Source organism: Magallana gigas, chromosome 1 (genome assembly GCF_963853765.1).
Source record: "Magallana gigas chromosome 1, xbMagGiga1.1, whole genome shotgun sequence".
NCBI lineage: Eukaryota > Metazoa > Mollusca > Bivalvia > Ostreida > Ostreidae > Magallana > Magallana gigas.
In genome coordinates, this window is record NC_088853.1 from 5,156,427 (window position 1) to 5,180,401 (window position 23,975).

The following is a 23,975-nucleotide window of genomic DNA, read 5'->3' on the forward strand; positions in this document are numbered from 1 at the left end:
CCACCCTCTGATCCCACCAATACACCACCTTACACCCCCATCCTCTGATCCCACCAATATACCACCTTATCACCCCCACCCTCTGATCCCACCAACATACCACCTTATCACCCCCACCCTCTGATCCCACCAATACACCACCTTATCACCCCCACCCTCTGATCCCATCAATACACCACCTTATCACCCCCACCCTCTGATCCCACCAACATACCACCTTATCATCCCCACCCTCTGATCCCAACAATACACCACCTTATCACGCGCCCACCCCCACCCTCTGATCCCACCAATACACCACCTTATCACCCCCACCCTCTGATCTCATCAATACACCACCTTATCACCCCCACCCTATGATCCCACCAATATACCACCTTATCACCCCCACCCTCTGATCCCATCAATACACCACCTTATCACCCCAACCCTCTGATCCCACCAATACACCACCCTATCACCCCCACCCTCTGATCCCACCAATATACCACCTAATTTACCCCACCCTCTGATCCCATCAATACACCACCTTATCACCCCCACCCTCTGATCCCACCAACATACCACCATATCACCCCCACACTCTGATCCCACCAACATACCACCTTATCACCCCCACCCTATGATCTTTATACCAATACACCACCTTATCACCCCCACCCTCTGATCCCATCAATACACCCCCTTATCACCCCCACCCTCTGATCCCACCAATATACCACCATATCACCCCCACCCTCTGATCATTATACCAATACACCACCTTATCACCCCCACCCTCTGATCCCACCAATACACCACCTTATCACCCCCACCCTCTGATCCCACCAACATACCACCATATCACTCCCACACTCTGATCCCACCAATACACCACCTTATCACTCCCACCCTCTGATCATTATACCAATACACCACCTTATCACCCCCACCCTCTGATCCCACCAATACACCACCTTATCACCCCCACCCTTTGATCCCATCAATACACCACCTTATCACCCCCACCCTCTGATCCCACCAATATACCACCATATCACCCCCACCCTCTGATCCCATCAATACACCACCTTATCACCCCCACCCTCTGATCCCACCAATACACCACCCTATCACCCCCACCCTCTGATCCCACCAATATACCACCTAATTACCCCCACACTCTGATCCCATCAATACACCACCTTATCACCCCCACCCTCTGATCCCACCAACATACCACCATACCACCCCCACCCTCTGATCCCACCAATATACCACCTTATCACCCCCACCCTCTGATCCCACCAATATGCCACCTTATGTCAACCAGATGCTACAGAAGTGTAAACTTGATCTGTAGTTTGACATTTTGAAGCTGTACAGCAAATTTCATATTATTCCTCAAACGCAAAAAGAAAAAAAAGTGTGGAAAACTGAAGTGGGACAGACAGATGGACGGACAGACAGACAGACAGACAGACGGACAGACTGACGGACGCAGAGGAAAGCTATAGTCCCCTCCGGTGAAAACTGGTAGGGGACTAATAAGCGGGTGTGATATGTTCTCTGCTGTGAATAATTTTTCTTCAGGAGAACTATAGATAACAGCCATTAATGGGGGGTTTCTTTGTTTCTTGAGTTCTTATTCTAAGTCTAAAGAAGTCAGAAAGGAGCCCAATTTTTGTTAAATTTGGGGGTGAGCTGTAAATAATACCATGATACAGGACTAACTGAGGGGTCTAATGATATTGCAAGTGACCATGTACATGTATGACATATAGAGAGACTGGATTGAATTTATAAAATACACTACTGAATAAATTACAACTGAGAGAGAGAGAGAGAGAGAGAGAGAGAGAGAGAGAGGAGAGACAGAGAGAGAGTGACAGAGACAGAGAGATAGATTACATATTAAACAGATACATGTGTTCTGCAGCAGGGAATACTGTAAATTCCTAATTAATATCCGCGTAAAATCACGAGAAGCCCTTCTCGCGAATTTTTAAATCTCGCTTTTAATTTTGGGACACATGTAAACAACATGAAAGTAAGATAAAATTTCGGCATTCACGATTTTATGTTCTCGCGATTTGATGGTAAATCGTTGAATCGCAGAATTAAGTACTCGCGTAAAATAAGGAATCTACAGTACACAATTCTCTACAGAAGACTGGACTAATTAAGTCCCTGTGTTGGTCCATCAATACACAATTCTCTACAGTAGACTGGACTAATTAAGTCCCTGTGTTGGTCCATCAATACACAATCAATGAACACCTGTGTACAGATGAGCAGGTGAGATGGCCATACCAACCTGTACATTTATGACCCCCCTCAAGGCACACTGACCTATAACAGACCATTAAAAATCAGCAAACTTCGTCTGACCTCTCCATGATATTTACTGGGACTAATTACTGGGACTAATTAGATCTACATGCTGAATAAACAAAAAACTTTAATTATTTGTTGGGGGTTGGGGAGGAAGGGGTATTATTTAGAGGCGTGCGCTCAATATTGCTGCTAACACAAATTACACACAATGATATGAAGTTGTAAATAGACATTACACACAGCTGTGCTTGTTTTCATTATCTAACTCATATAAATTATATATTGATTATGAGGGACAATAATGTACATAGTTTACATTCACTACACCTGGCAACTCTAACACTAAAAAAAGGAAGTAAGTAATTGTTTATTTAAGTGTCAAAAGTTATTATTTACCACTAAAAATAGGACAGGTTGTGCCCCTTTGCATTAAGAATACAACATACAACAAAATTATATAATATCAGCATGTTTCCTTTTTCTATACATTAAAACAAGTGTTTTTAGCTAAAATGTCTTGTACATTTATGACCCCCCTCAAGGCACACTGACCTATAACAGACCATTAAAAATCAGCAAACTTCGTCTGACCTCTCCATGATATTTACTGGGACTAATTACTGGGACTAATTAGATCTACATGCTGAATAAACAAAAAACTTTAATTATTTGTTGGGGGTTGGGGAGGAAGGGGTATTATTTAGAGGCGTGCGCTCAATATTGCTGCTAACACAAATTACACACAATGATATGAAGTTGTAAATAGACATTACACACAGCTGTGCTTGTTTTCATTATCTAACTCATATAAATTATATATTGATTATGAGGGACAATAATGTACATAGTTTACATTCACTACACCTGGCAACTCTAACACTAAAAAAAGGAAGTAAGTAATTGTTTATTTAAGTGTCAAAAGTTATTATTTACCACTAAAAATAGGACAGGTTGTGCCCCTTTGCATTAAGAATACAACATACAACAAAATTATATAATATCAGCATGTTTCCTTTTTCTATACATTAAAACAAGTGTTTTTAGCTAAAATGTCTTGTACATTTATGACCCCCCTCAAGGCACACTGACCTATAACAGACCATTAAAAATCAGCAAACTTCGTCTGACCTCTCCATGATATTTACTGGGACTAATTACTGGGACTAATTAGATCTACATGCTGAATAAACAAAAAACTTTAATTATTTGTTGGGGGTTGGGGAGGAAGGGGTATTATTTAGAGGCGTGCGCTCAATATTGCTGCTAACACAAATTACACACAATGATATGAAGTTGTAAATAGACATTACACACAGCTGTGCTTGTTTTCATTATCTAACTCATATAAATTATATATTGATTATGAGGGACAATAATGTACATAGTTTACATTCACTACACCTGGCAACTCTAACACTAAAAAAAGGAAGTAAGTAATTGTTTATTTAAGTGTCAAAAGTTATTATTTACCACTAAAAATAGGACAGGTTGTGCCCCTTTGCATTAAGAATACAACATACAACAAAATTATATAATATCAGCATGTTTCCTTTTTCTATACATTAAAACAAGTGTTTTTAGCTAAAATGTCTTGTACATTTATGACCCCCCTCAAGGCACACTGACCTATAACAGACCATTAAAAATCAGCAAACTTCGTCTGACCTCTCCATGATATTTACTGGGACTAATTACTGGGACTAATTAGATCTACATGCTGAATAAACAAAAAACTTTAATTATTTGTTGGGGGTTGGGGAGGAAGGGGTATTATTTAGAGGCGTGCGCTCAATATTGCTGCTAACACAAATTACACACAATGATATGAAGTTGTAAATAGACATTACACACAGCTGTGCTTGTTTTCATTATCTAACTCATATAAATTATATATTGATTATGAGGGACAATAATGTACATAGTTTACATTCACTACACCTGGCAACTCTAACACTAAAAAAAGGAAGTACCGGTAAGTAATTGTTTATTTAAGTGTCAAAAGTTATTATTTACCACTAAAAATAGGACAGGTTGTGCCCCTTTGCATTAAGAATACAACATACAACAAAATTATATAATATCAGCATGTTTCCTTTTTCTATACATTAAAACAAGTGTTTTTAGCTAAAATGTCTTGTACATTTATGACCCCCCTCAAGGCACACTGACCTATAACAGACCATTAAAAATCAGCAAACTTCGTCTGACCTCTCCATGATATTTACTGGGACTAATTACTGGGACTAATTAGATCTACATGCTGAATAAACAAAAAACTTTAATTATTTGTTGGGGGTTGGGGAGGAAGGGGTATTATTTAGAGGCGTGCGCTCAATATTGCTGCTAACACAAATTACACACAATGATATGAAGTTGTAAATAGACATTACACACAGCTGTGCTTGTTTTCATTATCTAACTCATATAAATTATATATTGATTATGAGGGACAATAATGTACATAGTTTACATTCACTACACCTGGCAACTCTAACACTAAAAAAAGGAAGTAAGTAATTGTTTATTTAAGTGTCAAAAGTTATTATTTACCACTAAAAATAGGACAGGTTGTGCCCCTTTGCATTAAGAATACAACATACAACAAAATTATATAATATCAGCATGTTTCCTTTTTCTATACATTAAAACAAGTGTTTTTAGCTAAAATGTCTTGTACATTTATGACCCCCCTCAAGGCACACTGACCTATAACAGACCATTAAAAATCAGCAAACTTCGTCTGACCTCTCCATGATATTTACTGGGACTAATTACTGGGACTAATTAGATCTACATGCTGAATAAACAAAAAACTTTAATTATTTGTTGGGGGTTGGGGAGGAAGGGGTATTATTTAGAGGCGTGCGCTCAATATTGCTGCTAACACAAATTACACACAATGATATGAAGTTGTAAATAGACATTACACACAGCTGTGCTTGTTTTCATTATCTAACTCATATAAATTATATATTGATTATGAGGGACAATAATGTACATAGTTTACATTCACTACACCTGGCAACTCTAACACTAAAAAAAAGGAAGTAAGTAATTGTTTATTTAAGTGTCAAAAGCTATTATTTACCACTAAAAATAGGACAGGTTGTGCCCCTTTGCATTAAGAATACAACATACAACAAAATTATATAATATCAGCATGTTTCCTTTTTCTATACATTAAAACAAGTGTTTTTAGCTAAAATGTCTTGTACATTTGAGTTATTCATTTAAGGTGGATCACTACACCGTGAAACATTTTCTCAAATCAGCAGAAAATTACTTGATTATGATAGATATCTTAATGGATAAGAAGTGTTTAAGTCTAATAAGCAAAAAATCTGCAATTTTGGATGAAAAATTACATTTTCAAAAATTAAATTCAGTTAAGATGAACAAAAGCTCCATGCGGATTCTAACTCATGATCTGTGGTCCAGAAGCCCAATACTTTAACCACTGAGCTACGACGATATACAACCCACTCGAACGATATAAACAGTTTAACAAAACATTTACATCGCCATCTTGTGACGCAGTGTCTGAAAAAGTATAAGTGAAGGTGTAGTGAGGTACCTTAAAAGTATAACTTATGATTTTCATTAAAATCTTCAACGTTTACCTCAATGTTTTTGGACTGTGCAAATATAGATCAAAGCGCAAATCACTATTAATATTATAAGACTAATACTTACATTGGTCTTCATTATAACTATTAGCAATGAAAAAAAACTAGTTGAACTGGATTTATAATTTCGTCCTAGGTTTATATAGTATTATAGTCCATCCATTATTTTCAGCCTATAGCGCTGCATCAACATTTGATTTTAGAAAACATTGTTAGATATAAAAACACCTTGAAAATCATAAGACCTACTGTAGTTCATGATCGAGTTACAATTACCCTATAGATTACTGGAAAGGGGGGGGGGGTAATTATTTTGACTAAGTTGGATGTACATGTACTTTTATTTTCATCATATCCTTACTTTGTATTCTCCATCAATTTCTGTTCACAATACACAAATTTGGAGAATATTTTATAAAATACATGAATAGTCTGTACCGATGACTGTTTGAGCCTCATTGACCCGTATTTACCTATTTATCTGTTAATATGACATCCCTCTCTCTCTCTCCCCCTCTCTCTCTCTCTCTTTCTCTCCCCCCCCCTCTCTCTCTCTCTCTCTCTCTCTCTCCGGGTGTGGTCTCTACAAAATCAGACAGCCTAATGCCCATAATAACAGATAAGAAAAAGGTCCACACAGTGAACATCCCTCTCTCTCTCTCCCCCCCCCCCTCTCTCTCTCTCTTTCTCTCCCCCCCCCCTCTCTCTCTCTCTCTCTCTCTCTCTCTCTCTCTCTCCGGGTGTGGTCTCTACAAAATCAGACAGCCTAATGCCCATAATAACAGATAAGAAAAAGGTCCACACAGTGACACACGTGTGCACTTCGAAACAAATATCTCGGCCTGAGCTGAAGAAACCGTACAGGTTGACATACATGTACATGTAACACAGGCATTAAACAGTTTGTCTTACCTGCATAAGATAAATTCTGTGGGACATAAACATAATCCATGTGCACTGAATCACGTTCTGGAGACACACATAATCCGGTCAGTGATCGATACAAAACAGTCCACACCACGGGACGTAACTCTGTAAGTCGTCTAATCGACGGGCGAAATTCCTCCGTAGTCCTGCAGTGAACACAAAGCAACAAATCGCCGCTACACCGCTAAAGTTAATTGTTTGTTTACCTGGGATTTAGAACCGGTCTGCTGCACACCTTTGTCAACACCTGTACGACACGGCGAGGCTACCTGTATGGTGTATTTCAGGCGTGACGGGTAGAGACTCTCCGAGGCGGATCAAGGTCCTCTTTGTTCTCATAATGAATCGCCAGGGAGCGCGCACCTGTCTCGTTGAAGACTTACGTCTCAGCAGGAGTTTTATTTAGAAGGGTATAATGTAGTGACCAGTTTCAAATTATATATATCTTCTTGAACAGAGGAGCGCTCTCTCTCTCTCTCTCTCTCTCTCTCTCTCTCTCTCTCTCTCTCTCTCCTCTCTCTCTCTCTCTCTCTCTCTCTCTCTCTCTCTCTCTCCTCTCTCTCTCTCTCTCTCTCTCTCTCTCTCTCTCTATATATATATGTATGCATGTACATGTAGGAAAACATTCATTTCTTTTATTAGTAAAAACGTGTGAAAATTTTTCTTTGGATTATTTAAAGTTAATGGATAATTTCTCATTCTCATTCACAAATTCTTATAACGTGCTAACCCGCGTTACTCAATTTGTATGCACACACCGGTGCATGCAGTTATGAGACTGTATACTTCAAAACATTATGATTTATAATGCACATGCAGGGGCCAAGCCCGATTTAACATTAATTTTAATGTAACCATATTATGGTTACATTGAAATTTTTAACAATAATTTCATTTATTTCGTTTTAAAATTAATTTCAATGTAACCATATTATGGTTATGTCTTCCCACAAATGTTTATTTAAAAATAAAATTTGGTGTTATGGATATGTATTAAATAATTTCATGATTTATGAAATTCATAATTTGGGACTATAATTTTGGTTTTTGATAACATTTTCAGAGTTGATTTTTTTTTACAGATGTCTCTTTATTATGCAATATAAATACGACATACAAATGTCCTTTTTTGGTGTTACCTGGGTAAATTAGTCTTTTCAAAAAAACCGCAAAGGTGCTTCCGCTTATAAAAACATTGGCCTGACACGCTAATGGAACTCCATTGTATATATGTAATTGATTTACTTTGAGCTGTTACTGACCAATGTTTAATCACATCGATGCCCAAGTGATTATGTAATAATATTTAGTTCCTTTTGTTAGTTTGTCCTTTTTTTTGTTAAGAAGGCCGCAAGGCCTGAGGTCAAGCACAGGTGTACCTATTATCTCAATTATCGTGACTATCTTTTTAAGGTCACGTGATTGCTCATTTTAAATAATCTTCTTTATTAGGAAATTTTTTACAACTTTGTTTCGGTAAATCAACCAATCCTAAATTCTGATTGGCTAAAATCCTGGAATCCAAAGACGCAGGTTTGTCGGTGGAAATGCGCCCAAGCTTGGTCACTTCCATCGACGCCATCCTAAATAAAACATCTGATAACAATTATTATACTTATATCTCCTTTCTTTGGATTTCCAGGTATGTAAATTTAAGTTTTCATTTATTTGCAATTAGATATAAAGTCACCTTGATAAAGGATAGTGTATTTTTTATTTTGTACATAATCCTGTTTTTATTATCTTCTAAATTTGAGCTTTTAGTAAAGTCTTTAAAAGTTAAATTAAAGTCATCATCTATTAGGTAACGTGCAACATGACCTCATTTAGTGTACAGTACTTTATAGATTATAGATTGTATGTTTTAATATTTTTGTTGTATATCATATTTAGCTACAGTCTCCAGTCATATTTTTATATATTCACATTTATTTTTATGCATATCATAAGAAAAGTAGATTTTGAATTTGGCGCTTTTATTTATTCCCGCGCTCTTTTATGAAAAGAGGTAAAAAGGTTGTTTGTTTATAATACATGTCTAACGGGATCATAAGTGTTAGGATGTTCGCATTAAAATTGTAAGTTAAACACTTTATTGATTGCGTCAAAAAAATTGTTAAATCCCTTATTTCAGAGCAAGATTTATTAACCTCTTCGAGCTAAACGAGTAAATATTAAAGGAAAGTGGTTAGATAGCGAGATGTTTGTAGTTCGAATTGTCTCTATTGAATTATTGAATAGGCACTGTGAGACTGTCAGCTATTATATAACTTTTTAGTTTAGTTGAGTTAGTTCATAGTTTGTGTGATAAAAAGTAACAATTAGACGGGTTGCCGTTTTATGAATTTAAGATGATTTTCACTTATTATAGTTCACTATGATCATGTAATTTTAATTAATATGCAGAGGGATTTTTGATAATTATTGTTTTACCCTCTGTACAGTCACCAGATTTTATTAAGTATCATTATACGTAAATTTATTACATTGAATACTATTTTGTAACTGGTGACTGTGTGTTTATAAAGATATTTTACACTTCCATCGACGCCATCCTAAATAAAACATCTGATAACAATTATTATACTTATATCTCCTTTCTTTGGATTTCCAGCCACCGTAGAGGACGAGCCATATTTGGAAAGCTCCCACGAGTAGAGCTGTTAATTGATCCAACAAGGATAATATCCCTCAAAGCGAGTTATTTCCCCTTTTATAACGAAAATAATAATAACACGGGAAAACACCCAAAGTAACAACGTGTTAACTGGTGGAGACCATCCTTTAGATCCCAATCTCGCATGCAGAAATATAACTTCAGACCAAGAAGAAAGATGCCAACTGGAACTCCAGAAAATTCTTCAAACCCAGAAAATGGAAATTTGCAAGCGGAGATCATGGCAACTTTCCAGGAAAAGAATGAGGAAATTGAAGCCCTCAAATTAAGAGTGGAGGCGGAAAAACAACGCCAAGAAGAAAAGGAAGAGGAATTGAATGTAATGAGGCAGAGACTTCAAGCCCTACAACAGGAACATATCACACAGCAACAAGAGATCCAAGAACAACAACTTCAAATTCAACAGCACCAACATCATGAACAACAACGACAGCAAAGACAAACACTTCAACAACAACAACAGAGGGAATTTCTTCCACCACCACCACCACCACCCATGCCACAACATACCCTGCAAAGATCAGTGACAGCCCCTGCAGAAAGCCACATAAGACAGCTATCAAACATCAAATTGGAGAAGTTTGATGGAAAAACATCTGCTGTGCAATGGTGGATGAAGTTCATGGCATTCATCAGTCTTCAAAAACTCTCAGAACAAACAGCCATTTTGCACTTGCCGTTCTTTCTAATCGGAGCAGCAGAGACGTGGTTTAATTCGTTGGACACAATAAAAAAGCTTACCCTGAATTCAATCCACGAAGCTTTCATCAATCGATTTAAACCTCCCTCAAACCACGTCTTTGATCTGTTAGAGCTACAGCAAGGACCAACAGAGAGTGTAGAGGAATTTATTCATAGAGTTACAGTGATTGGGAAGGCCAAAAATGGCAATGGGACTATGGCCCCACAGTTATTGATTTTAATGGGCCATTTTCATAATGAAAGGGCCATCTATTTATTCATTGGGGCCATTTTGTAAAATTGAAATTATCAAGGACCAACCTAGAGCAAACAACTTCTATAAAATTTAAAAACTTAACGAACTGGTTAAATTTCATTTATTTGATGTGTTTATACATTTCACTGATGCAATTTTTGTTATGGTGTTTGCTTAATGATAAATAAAATCAGTCTCTGTACTTCTGTGTTTTTATGGCTTACGGCCATCTAGTTGCCGGATAATCTTTACGGCAAAGAGTTCAGTTATCTGAACATGCGCGACAAAAAATAGTTCTATTCGAATGTTGCAAAGTTAACTGTTTGTTGTTCATTATAAATATCTTTAAGCAAGTTTATATTTTTCATATATGTTATTATCACTTATGTTATTGTAACCAATATGAATTGACTTTATTTAAACAAAATCGAAATCTAACGCGAATGAATATTAACTGCAGTGTTTTTCCTAGGCCGTTTTTGCATAGAGGTATAGGTCCCCGCCATGCATCACACAGTGCCGCCATGCTTTCCGCTATGCATATGCATACTTATATGTATTATAAGCAAAAAATCTTTTCACAATTATTTCAGATCCTAACAGTGTTAAGTAAATGTAAAGTCGTCGTTATTTCGTTCAATCTTCATAAAAACGTTTGTACCCGCAGAGAGTGTCGCTAACTTCGATCGACATCGATCTCAGCAAGGGGGAAAGTGTTTAACGGTGAAAGAACTGAACTTATGATTGAGATATATTGAAACTGGGATTATAAATCGGTAATAAATGCATAAATAGAGGGGCAATTACTACTTGTTTTAATATAATGTGCCTTCTTCGACACCTCCGCCAATATCGAATGTTGGGGATTTTCCAAGATCTAAAAATAGCACAATGTTCCATCGATGGACTTAATGTACCTTGGTTGTGCTATGATTGAACTGTTTATTTGTCGTAAAAATATTGGAAACTTGAGACCAAATGTACTCAAATAAAAAAACAATATGCAGTTAAGCTTGATTGCAAGTCATATACGGAAGCGATGTCTCATTACTATAACCATGATAACATAGCGACATTGTATGGTATGCCTCTGAAAATGACTGTGTACACATGTCATGTGAAGAGAGACTGACTGCAAAGTTGTAGTGCAGTAATTAATTTTAATTAAATTTGGTGTCAAAACAAGTTTGCTGTAATTGCATAGTTCTGCCCGTTTCTTGCCCCCCCCCCCCCCCCCATCCCCAAAGAGTTTATCTGTACAAAGGGAAAAAACCAGAAGGTGTTAGAACTGCCTTGTGAATCTATATTTCTTATAAAAGCTTGTGAAGGTCAGCCTCTTAAAAAAGTAGAAAAAAAACCCAGAAAAATATGAATAAATATACATTTATGAAATACAAATAAAATGGAATAATACTTGCTGGTGTAGATTTCATGAGAATATATTAATTATAGTACATAATATAGCATTGAATCATGATTTTTTTAAGTATACACTCTCATAACTGCCGCAGTGGAGTAACGCGCGTTAGCGCGTTATGAAAATTTGTATGCACACACCGCGGCAGTTATGAGAGTGTATACTTAAAAAAAACATGATTTAATGCTTATATTTACATTTTTTAACTTTTTGCCTTGTCTGCAAATGTGAATTATACCTTAAAATTCCGATCTTATCCTAAGGGTAAGTTAACATTAATGGAAGAGCCACGGTAACAGCCACAAGCGTGAAGTTTAATTTTCGCTTGTGACGTTGCAGTTTACAGCGTTCAACGTTTGTGACGTCATAATAAAACTCGTCAATTTGACCTTTGACTACTTGTTGCATTTAGAGGCATTTAAACATCACGGAATTTAATGGAAAAACACAGTAGAATGTAAATATCATGCAATACATTTCATCATTTGGTTATATTATTTTTACGCCCAGTGATTTCGCGTTGGCTGTGGCGCTGTTACGTCGCACCGTGCACCAACTCTCGCGCAAGTTCATAGTGCGTAGGAATACAAGGTATACTGATATTTGAGAGCATGTTGGTTTTAAGTGTTTTTGTGTCCTATATAGTTGAATGAATTTACAGTTAATGTACTTCAGTCGTTGGATAAAAGAAAGAAACAAATTGTCTCATATTGGAGTTTGAGTCTGACATCATCATTATTATTTTATGCAGTCTATGATTTTCCTAAAAGCAATGGTGGTTTCAACCAATTGATAAAAAAGGCGTCTAGATTTCAATCCTGTCTGTTTCGGTCACTAAGGTTCGACTAATCAACAAATGCGGCATGTTGATATCGGTCCTGTTAGTTTTTATAGATCTATGAATTACATGTAGCTAGTTACTTTCTATAGAGTATAAATAAACTAAAGTTTCCGTTAGAAATAGAGGGAATCATACTCGATCCATGTAAATATAGTCATATCAAACCCGTAAGCCATTATGGCCCTTCAGGCCTTTGATTTGGAGGTATTAGTCAAACCCTTTGACCCAATTATTACCGTTATGTAGAGAATCTTTCAAACTTTGAAGATAACTGTAGGGAACGGTTTTTCTTATTATTTAAACATTAATTTTGCGAGTTATTAAATAATTACAAGTTACAACTAATTGTAGTATCGACACTTAAATAAATAAACATCGGTTGTAATTTTCAATGCAGTGTGGTTGCATCACCCGTATTTATAACCCCTACTGGCGTGCGACTAGTTCTCGCCGAGTACCATTTCTCGCCAGTACATTGTGACGTCATTTTTCGTCTATAATTTTATGTGTTGATAAAATGACGTCACAATGTACTGGCGAGAAATGGTACTCGGCGAGAACTGGTCGCACGCCAGTACAGTAACGATAAGCATGGTAAGACAGCCGTGAGTTTTAATAATCACAACAGGGATTAATTGAGGCTGTGAAAACGTCTTTTCAATTAGATAATCATCATTTTACTGCATTTGGGGTTAGTTTACATAATTGAGAACTCAGAATACTGGGCGACTTCAAGTTCTCTTTCGGAGGAAATTCTGGAATAATCTACCACGCATAAAAGAGTGGAAACGTTTTTATTGGTTGTTTATTTCTGTTTTACCAAACACGACCAATGAAATTTGATGTTTTAAAACAAATGTATTAAAAGACGATTAGCTAAGTCGTACAGAGTAAATTTCCAGCGGACATCGCTAAAACTTTTATAACCGATGAGAAATTTGAATGCGCACTTCGGCGCGTAGAGTAATTGATCTAATGCGCCATTTTTCTCTTAAATGCGACTATGGCGCGTGGCGCAGGTCCTTCCCAATCACTGGAGTTACAGAAAAAGCAACCGACTTAAAAATGGACACCAACCAAACAATGGGCAAGATCATGAGAGGACTAAAACCAAAAATAAAAGCGGATATGGTGAAGGTAAATCCAACCAATATGGAGGACTTACGAACCCATGCCATGTTAGCAGAGATGGCTCAGTCCATCTGCAGTGATGATGCGGTCCAGTCAGCAACCGGTGCAGCGATGTGCAATGCGCTAACTTCTCTGGAACAACGAATGAGTGCACTAGAGACATCAAACATTAATGTGCTTCAGGAGACCAGACGTTTCAACAGCCCGGCCAAGCAGAAGCCATACTTCAGTAACAACCAGAACCAGTCACAGAGGGGTCCCCAGCGCCATGGTTACAGGGAGGCTGACCAGCAGAAGAACATGGGTTCCAGACCTAGGCAGTCCCAACAGTGCTTCCGATGTGGTGAGTCTTGTGATTCATTTTACAATTGTAGAGCCAGAAATCAAAAATGTATTTATTGTAATAGATATAATCATTTATGGAAATGCTGTAGAACACTAGAGGACGATTTAAAAAAAGGCAAAATTGGACAGACAGACATACAGGCACTGACAACACAATCAACAAATAATTCGGCATAGGGATTCGAGCCTATCTTTAGGAATGTTTCTAAAGATGGGCACAGTGACAAATGTCCTAGGGTAAATTTGATCACCCATATGTCCAAAAACACAGTAAATGTTAATGTTAAGGGACAAACAACCAGTGCTATTGTAGATTCCGGTGCTGCAGTTACAATTTTAAGTAAAGTTTTTTTTGAAAAAACTGCTTATTTTGGGTCAGAGTTGCAAAATCCAGATTTTCTTCATGTGATAGGTGCCAGTGGACAACATTTGGCAGTGTTAGGCAAATTAAATATTGAATTCACAATCAATAATGCTAGGTATACCTTTAGTGCTCATATTGTTGATGGTTTGCATCACTCATTCATTTTAGGAATTGACTTTTTGAGTGCTACTAACACCACAATAACCTTTGCTAGTACTAACATCATGCACATTCCAGACAAGCATGAGTCACCAAATGTTTGTGTTGTTCACACCAATTCAGGATTAGCAAGACTTACTCAGCCAGTTGAAATACCAGCTAGGTCAGAAATGGTTGTACAGGTTAGAATTTCACGCCAACAACAACAAGATAGAGAAGTGCTTCTTGAGCCACATGATAACATTTTAGCCAAGAATTTAAGTGCTGCAAAATGTCTTATAAAGGTGCATAAGCGAATGGGTGTCCTTAGAATCATGAATCCTCATTGTCACGACATTTCTCTACCTCACAATTATATTGTAGCTCATGTTATGGAAATTGAACAAAATCACATTTTTCCATTGGATGCAACATCTCAAAGCAAAAGCAAAGTTCCACAAGTAAATCAAATCACAACAGAAATTCAAAAACAAAAGGAAATTCATTTCAACCTTGATAATGCAGATTTAGAACCCAAGCAAAAACAAATTCTTTTAGAGTTTTTAGCTAATCACAGGGAAAACTTTGCTCTTGATTTGACAGAGTTAGGTAGAACAGATTTGCACAAACATCACATAGAAACAAAACCTGGCTCGAGACCTGTTCGATTACCTTTTTACAGAACATCTCCACATGCATCAAGGGAAATTGATAGGCAACTTCAAGAAATGCTTGACAATGACATAATTCAACCATCTAACTCCGAATGGCACTCGCCAGTAGTATTGGTCAAAAAGAAAAACAGTACCTACAGGTTTGCATGTGATTATAGGGCGTTGAACAAGATAACAATACCCATGTCTTTTCCGTTGCCCCATATAGAAAGTGTTTTTGATGCCATTGGTGAAGCTAAAGCTACATATTTTACCAATCTTGATTTAATGTCAGGTTTTTGGCAAATGGAGTTGGATGAAGGAAGTAGGCAAAAAGCAGCATTTATCACACAGAGTGGCGTTTATGAGTGGAAAAGAATGCCTTTTGGGTTACAAAATTCGCCAATTTCTTTTCAAACATTAATGGCAAATGTTCTTAGAGGTTTAAATTGGAAATCAGTTTTGGTCTATGTAGATGACATTCTAATTTTCTCAAACTCATTTGAGCAGCATCTCAAACATTTAGAACAAGTTTTCAAACGTCTAAAAGAAGCAAATTTAAAACTCCAACCCACTAAATGCCACTTTGCGGTGAAAAAGCTGAAATTTTTGGGTCACATTATTTCTAAAAATGGTATAGAGGTAGATCCAGAAAAAACCAAAGCCATGAGTGAGTTCCCCACCCCTAAAACACAAAAGCAGGTGCGCAGTTTCTTAGGAATGGCTAATTATTATCGTCGTTTCATCTCTAATTTTGCAAAGATTGCTACACCTCTAAATTCACTTCTGTCTAAGGAGAAAAAGTGGGAGTGGACAGAATCATGTCAGAATGCTTTTGAGATACTTAAAGACAAACTCATAACTGCCCCAGTTCTATCTTACCCTGATCCAAATAGACCATTCATGCTTACATGTGATGCATCTGACACTTCAATTGGGTATGTATTAGGCCAGTTAAATGAGGAAAACAAAGAGTATGTTGTAGCGTATGGAGGTAAGTCTCTTTCCCCAGATCAGCGCAAGTTCACTACTACTGAAAAAGAATGTCTAGCTGTCATAAGTGGAATAGAAGCATATAGACCATACTTAGTTCACAATAAATTTACAGTCGTAACAGATCATAAGGCCCTAGTATGGTTACAGACTGCCAAACATACAGGTAGGTTAGAAAGATGGGCTTTAAAGCTACAAGAATATTGTTTTCAAATGGTCCATCGCCCTGGAAAAAGTAACTGTGTTGCAGATGCACTCAGTAGACGGCCTTACCCAGAAAGTGAGGTAAGTAACCAAACAATATGTCAAATTGAAAACAGTTCTCCCCCTCCCTCAGATCTAAGTCCTGAACACGATTCACAGGTAACATCAACAGAGGAGGTGGAAGAAGAAAAATGCCCTTTGTTTGTTTACTTCGGATATTCTGAGGATCCCAAAGAGATAAATGTTTTATCCAATACTGAGGTAAGTAACACAGCATCACAGTCAGTCAATTTGGTGGACCTGCCAAACCTACAACAACAATGTCCAGATTTTCAACATATCTATGCATATTTGAAAAACAATGTGCTCCCTGAGGATGACAAAACCAGACAGGTAACAGTAGCAGAAGTCAGACATTTTGATTTGGTAGACGATATTTTATATCATTGGTACCAGAGAAGGGTCAGAAAAGCAGTGAATGATGAGGTTACACATGTCCGACAAATAGCTCTCCCCAGAGTGCTTCGTGAAGAAGCTTTATATGCTTATCATGACAGTGTAGCAGGAGGGGCTCACTTAGGAATTGAAAAGGTAAGAACAGCCTTGGTTCTTAAGTACTATTGGCCAAGGATGTATCAAGATATTGCAGACTATGTTAGGTCATGTGATAGATGTCAGCGGGCAAAACGTGATTACAATCCTTCAAATCCCCCCATGAACCCCTTGCCAATAGCTAAACGATTTGAACGCTGGCACATAGACATCCTAGGGCCACTCTTCAAAACAAAAGAAGGTTTTGAGTATATTTTGCTTTGTGTGGATGCAGGTACAAGATGGGTTGAGGCATTTCCATTAAAATCACAGACAGCTGTGGAAACTGCCAGGGTTCTTTATAAAGAGATATTCACTCGATATGGTGCTCCTAAGGTATTGTTCTCTGACAGAGGTAGGAATTTTATGTCCAAATTAGTTAATGCATTGTGTGAACTTTTTGACATCAAACAGCATCATACCTCTGCTTATCATCCAAATACAAATGGTCTAGTGGAAAGACAAAATAGCACGGTAGCTTCTTCTCTTCGAACTTACTGTAGTGGTGCTCAAGAGAAATGGACAGAAGTCTTACCAGGTGTATTGATGGGTCATCGTAAATCTCCTTCTTCTCACTCCACTGAGTATTCCCCATACTACTTGTTATTTGGTGAGGAAATGAGAATGCCCTTTGATGTATCCCTAGAACCCAAGGACAATCTTAATAGGGATGCAAAAGACCATATCAGTGAGTTGATAGATCAATTAAAAGTGACAAATGAAATAGTTAAAAACAACATTCAATGGCATCAGCAACAAAATAAAGAACGACATGATCTTCGGGTAAAGCTACCAGATTTTAAGTTAGGTGACAAAGTCCTTATCAAAGTCAACAAAGTACCTAAGGGTCAGTCAAGCAAACTGTATGACAAGGCAGAAGGTCCTTATCAAATCATTGAACTAGGGCCCAATTTTACATACAAACTCAGAAGGTGCTCAGACAACAAGGTGAATGCATCATACATGAATGCAACCAACCTTAAGATGTATCATGATCCAGACATTCACAGAGCACACTTACATGCTGACATCCAGAATCAACAAAATATTGCTGCACCTACTCAACAAGCACCAGATGACAATCATAATCATGCTCAACAACAAAATCTGGATCAGCAACCAGCCACACAAGGTCAAGATTCACAAACTCATGTACATACACCACCTGCTCACAATGACCCAACGCCACCGGTAGATGTACCACATCACCAAAAACACACTGCAAATACACCCACCGTACCCGCCCCTCACACACCACCAACACTTCATGACTCGAACAAAAAGTGGAAGTTGAACAGGTTGTTAGCTGGAAGGTATAAACATGGTAGAAGAGAAATTCGAGTTGAGTGGGAAAATGGTTCAAGAACTTGGGAACCTGACAGTTCTTTTGACAGGGAAATGCTTGAAGAAATTGATAAGAAATTTACCAAACATGGAAAACGTAGGAAAACTTGCTTCAAGCATAAATATTAGACTGGTAACGAAAAAAAAATAATAAAATATTGAAAATTGTATCAGTAAGACAAAGTATGATGGTATCAAAAGGCCTTAAATAAAATGCAAAAAAAGCAGGTTTTAGACACTAGGGCAGACACACTAAACAGGTATATAGATTTTGCAGTCCTCTGTAAGTTTGTAGATATCTGCAGATCTACTGTGCACACATTATTTTTTTTTTTTCTTCGCTATCTCCCTAATTTTATTATTTTTTTTTATTTTTTTTTTAACGCCCCTTCCAAAATTTAGGGGTTAGAGCGGTCAAAATTTTGTACATACTATGTATGATACAGTGCGTAGTGCTAGTTAGTTTGGATGACGATTCAAATTAACACCGACTGTTCCTACTTCCTCCTCAATTTTTTTTTCTTTTTGCTATTTTGTAGCACCATTACGGGGGATCCTGCATAGTTTCATGTTCCTTTTGGTGGCCTTACTAGTTCTTGACACTGCATCATCATCATCAATTAAGACAAAAGAAAATATCATCCATAGGATCAATTATGGAGTTTTGTTCAAGGAAGAGCCAAACATCATCCTTGCACAAGAATATTGGTTAAACACCTTCAGAATCCCACTCCCAAAGAGGTTTGCCATTCCCCAACAAGTTCTGAAATGTCCCCAATCAGAACAATATTGCATGACTTATAATAACATTGCTAGATTCATTCATAGTTTACATGTAGAAGTTATGAGCCACTACAATGAAACAATGCAATCAATTCGGGTTCTGATTCCAAGTGTAGACCTTAAGGTTCAACAAAGGAGACAGACAAGGTCATTATTACCATTTGTAGGTTCATTGTCCAAAAGTCTTTTTGGCACAGCCACAATGGATGATGTAAATATACTTGCGTCCCACATTAACATGTTGACAAGGCACACTAACCAAATGGCTAAACTTCTGGTTCAACACAATGATCACTTATCATCGTTCATGCAACTAACCGATTCACGTATTAATAATTTGAAAAATGGAATTAAAAACAATGCACAAGCTATTTCACTTTTGGCTAACAAACTTTCTAACATTGACCAATTAGTAGCTACTGTAACAAACTTTTCAGAAATATTGGTCAACCAAGTCAACAAAGTTACTGTTTTTAAGAACAGACTTGACAAGCTAGAAACATCTATTCAAACATTAGTCGAGGGAAAGCTCTCACCATTTCTAATTTCAAAAACTCTACTTATGCATACCATTCGTCAAATTTCGTCATTGTTGAGAAAATCTTACAAAGGGTTTGAGCTTGTTCACACTGATCCTTCCTATTTTTATTCTGAAGGTCAATTTGTTTATGCTAGACAGGGAACCACATTATATGTAACGATTAAATTTCCAATTTCTTCTCAACAAAGTAGCATGCCATTGTACAAAGTGGTATCCATGCCTGTCCCCATGTCTAGCAACGCCTCTACTGGACAAGCTACACAATTGTTATCATTACCAGACTATTTTGCAATCACTCAACATCATGATAAATATATTCAGTTGAAAGAAAAGGACCTGATAAACTGTCAGCAGGACAAAACTGTAGTGTGTAATACTAACTATGCACTGACACCCATTACTAAAAATAGTTGCATTTTAGCACTTTATTTTAACAATGCAAAGGATGTTCATCGTCACTGTCAGTTTCGCTATCTTCAGGGCTACACATTTGAACCATCTATTGTAGAATTAACACCAACTTCTGTGTTACTATATCATAGTCCACGCATTTCATTAGACTGCCCTTCAGAACAGAAAATGTTACCAGGATGTCAATTTTGTATCTTAAATATTCCATGCAGATGCTCTCTGCAAACATCCAGCCTTTATTTTGCTCCCCGATTGGTAAATTGTTACAATCAAACAAAATCCTTTTCAGTTGCACACCCTGTCAATTTGGCTTTATTACAGGAATTTTTCGAGCACTCCAAACTGTCTCATATCTGGCCAAATTCCACTTTTTCCAATCCTGTTTCATTTTCTATTCCTGAATTTCAATTATTTAATCATTCATTCAATCAAGTTTTGGTCAATGATGCAAAAAGTCACTTGAATCTTACAAAAATGGTCCAAGCTACCATAAAAGAAAAGAAAATTTTTCAACATTTAGCAGAGCCCTTGATAGATGGAGAAATTGACATCACCCCACCGTGGCCCTCAACTAATGATATACTAACAATGGTTGCTATAAGCATAGCAGTATTAGCACTAGCATGTTCCATCCTCCTATTCTGTAAACTTAGAAAAATGCACATTGCCCTGATGCTCCTTCAAAGTGTTCAACAAGTTAAATCTGAGGTTGCAACCAACCCATCATTTAATTTAGTTTATAACCGGTTAACTACTACAGCACCTGAAACAGCTGAGTCTTCAAATTCATGGTTAAAAGATGAATTTTCATTATTACATGCTTCAGTTATAAGTGGCATTTTATGTTTCATTTTGATTATTATTATTTTCATGTGGCTTTATCGGAGAAAATACAAAAAACATACTTTTCTTGCTTTAGAACTCACTTCAGGTGGTGACTGTGTTCTACTCCACATTATGCATTTGTCACTGTGTCCTTCTTATTATGACATCCCCACGCCTAATATTGGTGATATATCCATTTCACCCTTTCCATACAATAAAGTTTATGCAAATTGGCTACATTTTGGAATCACAGACAAACGAACAGAGAAAACTATTTTTGTACCCACAGTCATTTCTACTAACATTTTTACAGGATATAAGATCACACAAATTCTTAAACAACCTTTCAGCGCCTATGTTGTGTTGATTCATCACAACTATGCACATGCACTTAATTGACCTACGACAATCTAATATTAGCAGCATCATCCAATTGGTTTATCACATTTTAATTTGTCAAAATTATCCAACATTTTGTTACTTTTCTTTTCGGAACCTGCTGTCTCTACAATTGATTTGTCATTTTTGTTTCTCCATAATGAATCACAGGACTTGTATTGCCATTTCATTTCTCTCCTTTTGGTATGTTCTTTTTGTATATACACTGTCAAATATTGAATATTTTATGTTTTTATTGCACATTTTAGTCTCTGACAATTTCAGGTTCCTATGACTTTTTTTTTGCAAATATCTCCCTTTGTACAGGTATACATATATAGATATTTTCTGTTTGTGTGTAACTTTTTTTTTATGTCTTTCTCTTGTTTCTAAATTTGAGCTTCCGAGGTCGAAAGCAATTGGAGCAAGGGGGAAAATAGTCATAACACCAAATTTTATTTTTAAATAAACATTTGTGGGAAGACAGATATGTATTAAATAATTTCATGATTTATGAAATTCATAATTTGGGACTATAATTTTGGTTTTTGATAACATTTTCAGAGTTGATTTTTTTTTACAGATGTCTCTTTATTATGCAATATAAATACGACATACAAATGTCCTTTTTTGGTGTTACCTGGGTAAATTAGTCTTTTCAAAAAAACCGCAAAGGTGCTTCCGCTTATAAAAACATTGGCCTGACACGCTAATGGAACTCCATTGTATATATGTAATTGATTTACTTTGAGCTGTTACTGACCAATGTTTAATCACATCGATGCCCAAGTGATTATGTAATAATATTTAGTTCCTTTTGTTAGTTTGTCCTTTTTTTTGTTAAGAAGGCCGCAAGGCCTGAGGTCAAGCACAGGTGTACCTATTATCTCAATTATCGTGACTATCTTTTTAAGGTCACGTGATTGCTCATTTTAAATAATCTTCTTTATTAGGAAATTTTTTACAACTTTGTTTCGGTAAATCAACCAATCCTAAATTCTGATTGGCTAAAATCCTGGAATCCAAAGACGCAGGTTTGTCGGTGGAAATGCGCCCAAGCTTGGTCACTTCCATCGACGCCATCCTAAATAAAACATCTGATAACAATTATTATACTTATATCTCCTTTCTTTGGATTTCCAGGTATGTAAATTTAAGTTTTCATTTATTTGCAATTAGATATAAAGTCACCTTGATAAAGGATAGTGTATTTTTTATTTTGTACATAATCCTGTTTTTATTATCTTCTAAATTTGAGCTTTTAGTAAAGTCTTTAAAAGTTAAATTAAAGTCATCATCTATTAGGTAACGTGCAACATGACCTCATTTAGTGTACAGTACTTTATAGATTATAGATTGTATGTTTTAATATTTTTGTTGTATATCATATTTAGCTACAGTCTCCAGTCATATTTTTATATATTCACATTTATTTTTATGCATATCATAAGAAAAGTAGATTTTGAATTTGGCGCTTTTATTTATTCCCGCGCTCTTTTATGAAAAGAGGTAAAAAGGTTGTTTGTTTATAATACATGTCTAACGGGATCATAAGTGTTAGGATGTTCGCATTAAAATTGTAAGTTAAACACTTTATTGATTGCGTCAAAAAAATTGTTAAATCCCTTATTTCAGAGCAAGATTTATTAACCTCTTCGAGCTAAACGAGTAAATATTAAAGGAAAGTGGTTAGATAGCGAGATGTTTGTAGTTCGAATTGTCTCTATTGAATTATTGAATAGGCACTGTGAGACTGTCAGCTATTATATAACTTTTTAGTTTAGTTGAGTTAGTTCATAGTTTGTGTGATAAAAAGTAACAATTAGACGGGTTGCCGTTTTATGAATTTAAGATGATTTTCACTTATTATAGTTCACTATGATCATGTAATTTTAATTAATATGCAGAGGGATTTTTGATAATTATTGTTTTACCCTCTGTACAGTCACCAGATTTTATTAAGTATCATTATACGTAAATTTATTACATTGAATACTATTTTGTAACTGGTGACTGTGTGTTTATAAAGATATTTTACACTTCCATCGACGCCATCCTAAATAAAACATCTGATAACAATTATTATACTTATATCTCCTTTCTTTGGATTTCCAGCCACCGTAGAGGACGAGCCATATTTGGAAAGCTCCCACGAGTAGAGCTGTTAATTGATCCAACAAGGATAATATCCCTCAAAGCGAGTTATTTCCCCTTTTATAACGAAAATAATAATAACACGGGAAAACACCCAAAGTAACAACGTGTTAGTTACATTGAAATTAATGTTAAAACGGCTTGGCACTTATAATATTATATTATTATCATCATATAACTTTGCAAAATTCGGATAATCGGCTTAAAATTTACAGCAGCAATCTGAAACATACAGGGAGTTATATTTTATGGATCAACAATTTATATCAATGAATGTATTTTCATTTTTTAGTTTTATGTAGTCAAAATTGATATTAGTTTTGTTTAAATTCCGTTTCGTTTCGTTTCGATTTCTGGTTTCGTTTGGTTTCGTTTCGCT

General features: G+C 36.4%; 2 protein-coding genes and 1 long non-coding RNA gene across 9 annotated transcripts in view; 2 read left to right on the forward strand and 1 right to left on the reverse strand.

Annotated features, from left to right (window-relative positions):
• The window catches only part of LOC105346971 (coronin-2B), a 41,996-nt gene extending 34,880 nt beyond the window's left edge, over positions 1–7,116 (reverse strand). For 4 of the 7 annotated variants that reach the window (XM_066081385.1, XM_066081387.1, XM_066081362.1 and 1 more), the window contains exon 1: positions 6,855–7,116. The gene's annotated coding sequence lies outside the window, so the exon portion shown is untranslated. The remainder of the gene's footprint in view (positions 1–6,854) is intronic. The other 3 variants (XM_066081380.1, XM_066081388.1, XM_066081389.1) reach the window with 3 other exon arrangements.
• Positions 7,117–7,893: 777 nt separating this feature from the next.
• Positions 7,894–10,525, forward strand: LOC136275478 (uncharacterized). The gene is made up of 2 exons (XM_066084821.1): positions 7,894–8,947; positions 9,484–10,525. The coding sequence occupies exon 2, from the start codon at positions 9,671–9,673 to the stop codon at positions 10,523–10,525; it is 855 nt and encodes a 284-aa protein (XP_065940893.1). The 5' UTR covers positions 7,894–8,947; positions 9,484–9,670.
• A 3,549-nt stretch (positions 10,526–14,074) lies between these two features.
• LOC117680998 (uncharacterized) lies at positions 14,075–23,524 on the forward strand. The gene is made up of 2 exons (XR_010712844.1): positions 14,075–14,215; positions 19,044–23,524. It is a non-coding gene; the product is annotated as an uncharacterized lncRNA (long non-coding RNA).
• The last annotated feature ends 451 nt before the right edge of the window (positions 23,525–23,975 follow it).